This window comes from Rhincodon typus, chromosome 14, assembly GCF_021869965.1.
Source record: "Rhincodon typus isolate 14 chromosome 14, sRhiTyp1.1, whole genome shotgun sequence".
NCBI lineage: Eukaryota > Metazoa > Chordata > Chondrichthyes > Orectolobiformes > Rhincodontidae > Rhincodon > Rhincodon typus.
Window position 1 is genome coordinate 61963826 of NC_063345.1, and position 12279 is coordinate 61976104.

At 41.1% G+C, this 12279-nt stretch overlaps 1 protein-coding gene across 2 annotated transcripts in view; it reads right to left on the reverse strand.

The window, feature by feature from the left end:
* Positions 1-12279, reverse strand: part of LOC109916234 — a 52977-nt gene that overhangs the window by 23513 nt on the left and 17185 nt on the right. Inside the window, exon 1 of one of the 2 annotated variants that reach the window (XM_048604872.1) lies at positions 3831-4179. The exons of the other annotated variant lie outside the window; for it this stretch is intronic. Within the exon in view, the coding sequence (XP_048460829.1) occupies positions 3831-4025 (195 nt within the window). The 5' untranslated portion in view covers positions 4026-4179. Of the gene's footprint in view, positions 1-3830; positions 4180-12279 lie in introns of those variants that run through there. 2 annotated transcript variants of the gene reach the window in all.

Sequence of the window (12279 nt, forward strand, 5' to 3'; positions counted from 1 at the left end):
TTCGGGCCTAGACCCTTCTTCAGTCTAGGCCCAAAACGTCAGCCTTCCTGCTCCTCTGATGCTGCTTGGCCTGCTGTGTTCATCCAGTTCTACACCTTGCTATCTCAGATTCTCCAGCATCTGTAGTTCCTACTATCTCTTATGTTTATCTCTGTCTGTTCTCATTTTCTACCTTGTAGGTAATTCCTAAAAAGACAATATAATCAGAAATAGCAGCTGCAGGAAGACTGACTCTGGAAGCCTGCCCCTCAATGCAATAAGATCACACTGAATTTCTAACTTAACTTCACCTCCCTGCACCATACCCATATCTCACAATTCCCTTGGAGGTCAGTGCATCTCTGGGTTCACTCAAACATACTCAGCCACTCAATATCCAAAACCTTTCTGCAGTAGAGAATTCCAAAGATTCATAACATGTTAATGAAGACATTTCACCTCACCTTAGTCCTGACTTGCAGATCCCTTATTCGGAGACTCTGACCGGTGTTTCCTATATGCCCGAGACATGGAAGACATTTTCTACGGTCAACTCTGTAAAGCCCTTTAATAATGTTATATATTTTTACAAATGCCAACGAATATAGGCCGACTCTACCCAATCTCCCATCTCAGAAATTAGCCTCAAACAACTGATGCACTCAACCTCGGATGCGGATGCATTGGTGGCGATCTTTCAAGATGCTACAGACTCTGGTTCAGCACTTATGGATTGGAGGGTAGCTAATGCAACCTCACCATCGAAAAAAAGGAGGTAGAGAGAAAACTAAGAATTGTAGACTGGTTAGCCTGAAGTCAGTATTAGGGAACATACTAATAAAAGATTTAATAGCACAGCCCTTGGAAAACAGTCACAGAATTGGACAGTAGCATTTTTCAAGGTTGTAACTAGTAGAACTGATAAGGGGGAAAAAGTCAGCGGATGTGGTTTGCTTGGACCTTCAGACCTTTCAATAAGGTCTCATATAAGAGAATAACATTTAAAACTGAAGTGCATGTGATTGGGGATAATGTAATGATGTGGTAGGCAAAGAAGTAAACAAACAGTAGGAATAAAGATAACACAGAAAGAAGGGTCTCGACCCGAAACGTCAGCTTTCCTGCTCCTCTGATGCTGCTTGGCCTGCTGCGTTATCAGATTCTCCAGCATCGGCAGTTCCTACTATCTCTCAACTGTTTCATAAGCTGTCCTGTGCCATATTGCCTGGAGCATTGTGAACAAATACTAGCTCCCTTCCTCCTTCACAAAGCCTAGTAATCTGCTGGGAGAGTTACAACAACTGTGGGGAAAGAAGGGTCCAGACCCGAAATGTCAGCTTTCCTGCTCCTCTGATGCTGCTTGGCCTGCTGTGTTCATCCAGCTCTACACCTTGTTATCTACGAAACAGTTGGTGTTTTTTGCCCCTGGAATGTATTATCTGTAGCAGTAAAATTACATGGATCCTTTCAGAAGAAAATTTATCTCCACTGGTTGGCAGGGCTCATGACCAAAGCAGCCGATATGGACAATTAGCAAGTTTTCTGAATCCATTGTTGCAACAACATGCATCTTCATATCACCATTAGTGTAGAAAAATATCCCAGCATGCCTCACAAATCCTAAGGGGCTAATATCAAGAGGCCTAACCAAACGTCAGCCAAAGAGAAGATTTAAGAATGATCTTGAAAGCGAACAGGGAAGTTGAAGGACTGAGAAATTGAATTTCAGAGTATAGGGCCTGAACAGCAGAAGACCCAAACCCCAACAATGGGGCAAGGGGTAGGGGAATGCACACTTCATCCTTCTTTATGGACACATAGGTATCACTGGAAAGACTAGCATTTGTCACCATCTGTAATTACCTTTGAACTGAGGGGCTTGTTCAGCCATTTTGGAGGGCAGTTAAGAGTCAACCATATTGCTATGGATTAGACTAGGCAACGATGGCACTTTTCTTTGCTAAAAGAGGACATTAGCAAACCAGATGAACTTTTTACAACAATGATAGCTTCATGATCACCATAACTCTGACTAGCTTCTAATTCCAGATTTTATTAGTTTAAACTCCACCAGCTGCTGTGGGCATAATTAAACCCCTGGACATGGCACTAGAATGGATCTGTCGATGATGAAACAGTGGGATTACCACTAACCCATGGTCTCCCCAACATGTAACACCTTGACAGCAATGCCGGCTCCCTACTTTTCAATTTTAGGAGAACTGCAAAAGCAATCTTAATGGTCATTGGTTCACGGGTAGCTATGTGACCATAATGTCACAATAACATAGTGACATCATAGCAATTGCAATTGATTCTTGTCATAGACAAAAAAAAAGTTAAAAACTTTCAACTTGTCAACCCAGCACAAGAAATGCACTAGAAATTGTTTGGGAAGAATTCAACATCTTATACTCAATGCACCCAACTGTTAACTATACAATGGCAAAATAGCAGGACTTTGTTTCTATGGCACAATGACAACACAACACAACACCTTTTTCAAAAATACACTGTTTTCATAGCGACTGCTGCTCAACATGCCTTAATGTTGATCCACAATGGAACAGATTTGTTTATCATTTGAAAGCAATGGTGTCAGATTCCATTACAATAACAAGTGGGAATGGTTTAGAACAGTGTAGTAAGCAGACAGTAAAAATTTTCTATTTAAAAACTTCTAATCAAATACACTTTGGTCTAACGATTTTCAGAGCAATCCTGAATTAACCCCAATTTGAGAGCATTCGACCAAGATTGCATCATGCCAACTCTCCAGTCTATTGCAAGTACTATTCAAACACTAACAAAATGACCGGTTTTAAAAGTGGCAGCTTTAACTAAAAATGGGCATTACTATTAATTGGAAGAGAGATAATTCCACTCGGAGGATAAGGAAGAGATGTAGTTTCCTACAATCAGGTTTGTATGTTGTACTGATTTCTCTTGCCTGTTCGAGCCTTCACCTCAGCAAAGGCACGCCTCTCCGTTTGGAATATGTATTCTCGTGAATCTTTTGTACTTCATTAGCCTTGGAACCTTTTTTTCGCTCTGGCTATATGCATCATCAGCCACCCAACTCCCGTCGTCGTCCTAAAATTCACAAAGAAAGCTTGCATCCAGCATTGAGATTTCAACACTCAAAAAAAAAGGTTAACCCCAAAAGTACAAAATATCTTTTGGGGCAAACAAAGAAACTGGGGCGTCAGAATCTCCAAATTAAAAAAAAGTTAAACAGCTTCGGTAACATTTAAGCTCTCCCAACAAAGATAACTTTGTGGCAAGGGACTGTTACAAGCAGACGATGTGTTGGGAGTCTCTATTGTCATAAACAGAGTAGGTGAAACGTTCCGTCAAGTCGACATCAGAGCTTACGAAGTCATCAATTAGGCCACCATCCAACATTTATATGTCTTGCCGGAATAAAAAGTAAACATCAATTCACCCTTCACAGAAAGACGCCCACTTGCAACCTTTTTCACCCCCCAAAACATGAAGTCACTGGAGTTATTTATTTATCCAAAAAAAGGGGGTTGGTGGAAAGCTGCAAGCCCTGTCAATGTAGAATAAAGTATAAAAAGTGTTGGAACCACAGAGCAAACCAGTCTCCAACCCCAGAAAGGAAAGCACATTTTGGCGTGTAAAGTTTGTGTGTGTGTGTGTCCTCCAGTCAGACTATTCAATGTGGGGGACATAATCTATTTCCACAAGTCGCCTTCTCTTGCTAAGCATTGACCTGAGCTCTGGTTAAGGAGGTTGAGACTCTCGCTGGTTGACCACTGGGCCCTGAAGGGTTTGGATCACCAGTACTACAAGTGAAGTGTTCCACCCTGATCCCCGGACAGACCTACCTCCACCGTCTTCACCTGCCTTCGAATCAGGAAGAGGAAAAACACTATCAAACTCATGCCAGTTAACAGCATAACTCGGCCAGGCAGGAATTCGGGAGAACGGTGACTTTCCATCGTTGAGTTTTGCTCGAAGACACTTGGCGAGCAGTACGGGGACTTGAGCAACTCATTGCTTATGTTAAAAGCGAGATCCATCTCCAGACTGAGCAAAGTGTAATGGTCAAGCCTGTATCCCTGGGGCAACTGGGTGCAAGCCTGGGGCTGCCCTCTAACTAGGCTTCAGGGACACCCAACGTCACAAGTAGCTAACACTGCACAATAATAAAGTCATTGAGGTCAGGTCATTTGTAGCTACCTCATGCCTGAATGGGTTTTTTAAGCAAAACGTTGGTATATGTTTCTTTCACGTGGTAACTTGCATTGCTGAATTCCCATTCTAAGCAACCACCTCCCTTCTTAAGATACTGGAAAGTAACGCCTTAAAATGCAGACACTTTTGTTTTAGTGGGTAAAACAGAAATTTCGCCTCGATTTGCAGTCTGCCACGCCCCAGGCGAAAGATCTAACTTGACCTCATTATAATATTGAGCAACCCGAAGACACGCCCTTTGTATAGTTTAATTGTCTTGTTAATGAAGCCGGAGTAAGAGTGGCAGGTGTCTGCGCTTTCTCACATCTCTGCACCTGTATGAACAAGTCAGCGAGGGAGGGATGTGTCAACAACGAAAGCAAGCCTTTGTATTAAATACCACCCCACCCCCAACTTTCACGTCCCCAGGGCGCTCTCAATTGCTTCACAGTCGCCAACACATGTTCTAAGCGTTATTACTGGTGTACTGAAAGGCATCGGGTAAACCAGACAGCTACAAAGCATGATCCCACAAATAACTTGGTGATAAGTGAACATATCTGCTTCGTTGATTAAAATTCGTCGGATCACTGGGGGGGACTTTAAAAAAAAAGTCAGTCATTTCCCTCCAAGGAAGAGAGCCTGAGTTTTACATTTTGTTTACAGTGACAGCCTACACTCAACACTCGTTAACATAGGCTTTACTACTCAAATTGCTGGTGTGGGATTTGTGCCACCAACTGAACCACAGATGTCTCTACGGTAATGTGTCTGAAAAGTACAAATGGAAAAATCATGTGTGGCCTCCATGTTCAGTGTTAAGATAGTTGGAAGATGTGAGCCAGGTAGTCATATAGCATGGAAAGAGGGCTTTTAGCCTCCATACACACTAGACCCATTTCCCAACACTTGGCCCACATCCTTGAACATTACAGTGCTTCAAATGATCATCTTAAATGTTGTCATGGTTGCTGCTTCCATTTCAGGCAGTGCATTCCAGATATCCACCACAGGGTGAAAGCATTCTTCCATAAATCCCTTCTAAGCTTGCTCCCCTTCACCTTGAATGTATCTCCCCTTAATATTGATCCCTCTATTAAGTGGAAAAATTTGTTCAAATCTACCCTATCTGCACCCCTGATAATGTTATGCACATCAATCAGAATTCCATTCAGTCTTCACTATTAAAAGGAAAACACCCCCAGTCTATCCAGTCTCTTTTCAAAACTGAAATGCACCAGTCTAGACAACATCCTGGAGAATGTGTCACACTTTTAAATTAGTACGTGGTGTGATCATTGACTCATAGTGTTTTGGTCCCAACTGACAGTAAAATGGGAAAAAATTTCAGGTCCCAGAATGAAACTTGACTTCACATTATAAATTTAACTTTAGCTATTTTTTCACATAAGACAGCTGATTAGCACAAGCTTATTACACAAAAATAAAATGAAATGAACAAAACTGTGTGTATTTAAGACAGTTTAAAAAGACATAAACATAACAGCAAGACACAGGCTTTCAACCAGTTTCCCAGTAATGTCCTTTACAGATGCTCAATCCCAGAGATCACTCCTATCTCAACTCTTTAATTTCTTACTTAATTGAGTCTTCCCAGTTTTCCTTCTTAGACTGCTGAGACAGTTTATGACTTCTTTCCAAGTCTATTGGTCTGAAATTCTGATAGCCAAAACTCTTTTCAGTTCCAATGGTTTGAAAACTGCAATACAAACTTTCATTACTTGGCAACTTCACAAGTTAAAATCCTTCTGTTAGGATGAAACTATCTTCCTGAACTGAACTCCTGATTTTTCTGAACTGAGCTCAAACTAAACTAATTGCTAATGCACTGCTTTTTCTTTCTTTCAATTGTTCTACCTTGTAAACAGTTTAACAACTAACACCAGAGATACACTGCTATGTATTTACCTTCTTGGAAGTGATATATTTAATTCACTATTCTAAATGACTTTCTGACCTCTTAAAAATTTACCTTCACAGAACTGAAATGAAAACTCATTTGTTTCTGTATTAAAAATCCAAATTCCTAAAGATAATAATATACACCTTTATCACAATATAACAAGAAACCACCAAATTTGTCCAACATGCCCCTTTGGTAGAATTATCACATTAGTCCCATTGCCATGCTCTTTCTTTATAGCTGTCTAAATTAGTCTTTTCAAGAACTTAACCAACGCCATTTTGAAGCTTATTATTGAATGTGCTTCCAGTACCATCCAGCCACATCCCCCTTCCCCAACTTTACAGGCACTGCATTCGAGATAATAATAGCTCACTGCATAAAAAATGATTCTTCACATCTTGCCTCTGCTCCTTTTACCAATCACCTTAAATTTGTACCCTCTGATTATCAACCTAACCTGCCTGTTCTTAATTCTATCAAAACCATTAATGAGTTTGAACATGTTCTCTTTTTAAGAATGCAACCCAAACTTCTGTCTTGCCACATAACAGAAGACCCCTCACCTCTGTTATCTTTCCAGTAAAAGAGATGAGTTATGTGCCACAGTATTCCCAGTGGCTGACCTATACTTGGAACTAATTTATTTATATGGCTAATCCAATTCAGTTTTTGTCAATAATTACCTTTACGAAGGTAGAGGATTCAGCCATGATAATCCAGTTGAATGTCAGTGGGAAAAGGTTGGACTGTAAGATCATTAGATATAGGAGCAGACTTAAACCATTCAGCCCATCGAGTCTGCTCTGCCATTCGATCATGGCTGATACGTTTCTCAACACCATTCTCCTGCCTTCTCCCCGTGACCCTTGATCCCCTTACTAATCAAGAACCTACCTGTCTCTGTCTTAAAGACGCTCAATGATTTGGCCTCCACAGCCCTCTGCAGCAATGAGTTCTACATATTCACCACCCTCTGGCTGAAGAAATTTCTCCTTCTCTGAGGCTGTGGCCTCGGCCCTAGTTTTTCCTATTAGCGGAAACATCTTCTCCATGTCCATTCTCTGCCAGCCTCTCAATAGTCTGTAAGTTACATTGAGATCCCCCTCATGCTTCTAAATATCGTCGAGTATAGACCCAGAGTCCACAACCGCTCCTCATCTGATAAACCCTTCATCCCTAGGATCCTCCTTGTAAACCGCTTCTGGACCCTCCTCCAAGGCCAGCATATCCTTCCTTAGATACAGGGACCAAAACTGCTCACGGTATTCCAAATGCGGTCTGACCAGAGCCCTATGCAGCCTCAGCAATACATCTCTGCTTTTGAAAATGAATGCTAATATTGCATTTTCTTTCCTAACTGTCAACACATTAACCTTAAGAGAATCCTGAACTAGGACTCCCAAGTCCCTTTGTGCTTCAGACTTCTGAAGCCTTTCCCCATTTAGAAAATAGTCAATGCTTCTAATCTTCCTACCAAAGTGTATAACCTCACTCTTTCCCACATTGTATTCCATATGTCACTTCTTTGCCCACACTCCTAGCCTATCCAAGGTCCTACTGCAACCTCCCTGCTTCAATAACACAACCTGTCCCTCTACCTGTCTTTGTGTCATCTTCAGACGTACCAACAATGCCCTCAGTTCCTTGTCCAGATCATTAATGTACATCATGACTGCCATCCTGACAAAAAGCACCTTTATGCCCCACTGTCTGTCTTCTAACAGCCAGCCAATCCTCTATCCATGCTAGAATGTTGCCCCTAACACCATGGCCCTTATTTGGAGCCTCCAGTGCAAGCACCTTGTCAAAAGTTTTCTGGAAATCCAAATTGTTCGCATCCCTGGCTCTCCTTCATCTAATATGCTCATTAGCTCCTCAAAGAACTCTACCAGATTGGTCAGTCATGACCACCCCTTGGCAAAGGCGTGCTGCCTCAGCCCTATGTTACCATGCATTTCCAAGTACTACACAACCTCATACTCATGGACTCTAAAATCTTAACAAAGACCAAGGCTTATAATTTCCCATCTTCTGCCTCCCTCCCTTCTGAAACAATGGAGTTACATTAGATTATCTTTTGCTGGAGAGGATCATTGCGTGGCACTTCTGCGGTGTGAGTATGATTTGCCACTTATCAGCCCTCGCTTGGATGTGGTCTAAATCTTGCTGCATGTGGGGCTGGCTTGCTTGAGTACCTGAGAAGTTGTGAATGGTGCTTAACATTGTATAATCATTAGCCAACATTCCCACTTCTGCCCTTCATTTCAAGGGAAAGTAATTTATGAAACAGCTGAAGATAGTTGAGCAGATTTACACGCCAGCTATTTGAATAACGAGCACAGAGAGGGATAGGAAGAGACAGAGTATATAAACATAGAAAAAATTGTATAGGGTCAAAGGGGTATACAAAGGCAGAATTAATGACTCTTTAATTAAATGCATGTGGTATTCAGAACAAAACAAATGAAGTAACAGCATAAATAGAGGTTAATGGATATGATCTCATTACAGAGATATAGTTACAAGGAGATCAAAGCTGGGAACTAAATATTCAGGGCTAAGTTTTGAAAAGGAAAGGCAGGAAGGAAAAGATAGTAGGGAAAATTTATTACTAAAACAGCAAGAATTTTTCTTTCATCATTCACAGGATGAGGGCATCACAGGCCAGGCCAGCATTTATTACCCATCTCTAATTGCCCAAAGGGCAGTTAAGAGTCAACCACATTTCTGTGGATCTGGAGGCATATATAGGCCAGGCTAGGTCAGGATGGGAGTTTCTTTCCCTAAAGGACATTAGTGAACCAGATGGTCTTTTTTTGTAACAATTAACAATAGTCCCAGGTCCCCAGAACATTACCTGGGTCTCTGGGTTAACAGTCCATCACGGCTTGAGTCTATGCCTCCCTCCACCACAACAATAGCTACATTGTAAAGCGGAGAACAAATCAGGAGATAATGAAAGCATGTAAAAAAAAGGCAGTACTTTGTTCATGGAAGACTTAATTCTTCATGTAGATTGTGAATATCAAATTGTTAGAGGTTGTAATGAGGAAAGTTGCATATACTATATTTAAGACAGTTTCCTAGAACAATATGTTGTGGATCCAACCAAGCATCAGGCTATTTTGGATCTCGTAATGTGAGATGAGGCAGGTTTAATAAATGATTTTGGGGTAAAAATCTGCTAGGAAACAGTAACCACAACATAGTAGAATTTAGCGTTCAGTATGAGAGTGAGAAACTTGGGATGGACACAACTGTGCTAAACCTAAATAAGGGTAATAATTTGGGAATGAGAGCTACGTTAGCTAGTGTGGACTGGAAAAGGGACTTAGCAGAAAAGATTACTAAGGAACAATGGTGAGTGTTTAACAAAATAGTTCACAACTCATAACAAAGATAAATGCCTATGAGGAAGAAGAATTCTAGGAGGGGGATAAACCACTCATCGTTAACCAAAAAAATTAAGGATAACATCAAAGTGAAAAGAAACATGTAGCACGGCAAAGATTTGTGGTAGCCCAGACAATTGAAAAAAGTTTTAAAAACCAACAAAAGTGATCAAAAATAATTAAGAGGGAGAGTTATTGATTTCCAATTATTTATTTACAATGCATGTTGTTGATTTGGATCAGGAAGGTGAATATATTATCAACGAATTTGTGAATGACACAAAATAGATGGGAAGACAATTGGTGAGGATGTCATTGAATCTATAGGGAGTTATAGACATTTTAAGTGAGTGGGCAAAAATTTGTTAAGATATAATACATTGTATGTCAATGTGAGGTTGTGCACTTTGTAGTTTATCCACAAAGACCCCTAAGATCTTCTTTGCCACATTTTTCTGCAGTTTTTCTCCATTTAAATAGGATTTGGCTCTTCTCCTATAACTTCCAAAGAGCTATCACAAATGATAATTGGAATGTCGACCTTTGTTGCAAAGGGAATTGAATATAAAAATTGTTAAGTCCTATTCAAGTTTATGAGGCACTAGTTACACCACAGTTAAAATACAGTGAACAATTTTACTTCCATTATCTTAGGAAAGACGTACTGGCGTTGGAGGCAGGCCAGAGAATGTTCACTGCAGCAATCCTGGGGGCAGAGGGATGTCCTGTGTGTTGGCCCTGTGCTCAATGGAGTTAAGGAGAATGAGATGCAACTTTATAAGATTATTAGGGAGCTTGACAGGGTAGTTGCAGAGAGTTTGTTTCTCCTTGTGAAAGAGTTGAGGACTGGAGAGTATAATCTCTGAGTAAAGGGTCTCCTATTAGAGACAGGGTTGAGGAGGCATGTCTGCTCTCGGAGGGTAAGTGAATCTGGGAATTCTTTACAGCAGATGACTATTGAGTCTAGATTGTTAAGTATATTTAAGGCTGAGATAGATAGCTTTTCAATCAGTAAGGGAATCAATTATGGTGAAAAAAAAGAAGGAAAGTGGAGTTGAGGATTATCAGATTAACATGATCTCACTGAATGGCAGAGCAAACTCAAATAGCTGGAAGGCCTGCTCCTACATCTGTCCCTGCATCCCCTGTCTCTTCCTCCCCTTCCTCCTTTTCTCCCTATCCCCTACATCTTCCTCCCCACCCTATTCCTTCCCTCCCCTCCTCTCCTCTCCCACCTCCTCACCCCTCCCTATCACCATTCTATCTCCCTTCACCCCTCCCTCTCCCCTTTCCTCACCTTCGTGGTACAGATGTGTCTAGCACCAAATCCCCACCTGGACTCTTCATTCATTTGATGTTTGCCTTGTGCATTTATTCCACGTCAACTAAATTCACCACACTTTTGTATGAGAGCCTAAGAGTATTCTTCCCGAACCCTAACCCTAACCCCAAACCCGAGGCCCCCTACAAAACTTATCAAGATTTTATTCACTCTACTGAATCTCCCTTTTCCAGCTTGGCATCCATTCCTCATGAATCTGAAGTGCCTTGGAGTTTTCTTTTGCCATATATATTAAGATGCTGTACAAAAAGAAGTACTTAGTTATTACAGTAACAGTCACCCAGGTCAAGTGCATGAACCATCTATTGGTTGTCTTTTTTTTTGTAATGAGGCATTGCACGCGGGTGGATACAAACCAAAAGAGTTAAGTCAGCTCTAAGACAGCAGGACCGAACCACATGATGTTGAACAGCTAACCAATACAAACGCTGGGAGTAATCTCATCGTGAAGCTGTAAGTCAGAGTGTTTTTAAACTGCTCTCCCTCGTAACCCAGAACAGTTTGTTCCAATAATCCTGGCCTTCAGCCACATGTGGAACATTGAGAATCCAGATGTGGCATATGGTATTAGCAGGAATGGGATTGCAAAGTGGGTGGTTGCCTATATTTAATAAAAATAAATTCAAACAGAACACTGACGAGTAAACCTTCAAAACCTGGAAGCAACATGTCCTGTTCAATAAAACATCTTTACACTGTGTCAGTTTTGTTTTCCCTTATTGGCTTCCCATGCTGTGTTCTAAAATTTTAATCAGCGATGTTATGGGCACATAAATATTCATGCTGTTTGGTTGTATATGAAGATCTGCTCTTTTCAGATCATTGTGTGTCCAAATGCATGCTGATCTTGTGTCTGTTGTTAATGTTATAACAATTCTCTGCTTAGATATTTTTAATCAACCTGTTCAGAGATGCTTTGATACACTGCTGGAGTATGTGGGCCTTGAACACAGGCTTTTTGGGCCTAAGACCACTTACACATTACCATTGCACTACAAGAGCCCAGCCTTGTCATGTTTAAAACAATGGAGGGCCTTGGATAGTGTTGTGGAACAGAGAGACCTAGGGGTTCAGGTACATAATTCTTTGACGTTTACATCACATGTAGATAGGGTGGTTGAGAAGGCATTTGGCACGCTTGCCTTCATTGCTCAGACCTTTGAGCATAGGAGTTGGGATGTCATGTTGAGGTTGTACAGTACATTGCTGAGGCCTCTTCTGGGGTATTGTGTCCAATTTTGGTCAATCTGTTAAAGGAAGGATAAGCTGGAGAATGTTCAGAAAAGATTTACTTGGATGTTGCCAGGAATGGAGGGTTTGAGTTATAAGGAGAGGATGGATAAGCTGAAACTTTTTTCACTGGAGGATGAGGTGTGACCTCATAGAGGTTTATAAAATCACGAAGGGCATAGGTAAGGTGAATGGCGGGTGTCTTTTCC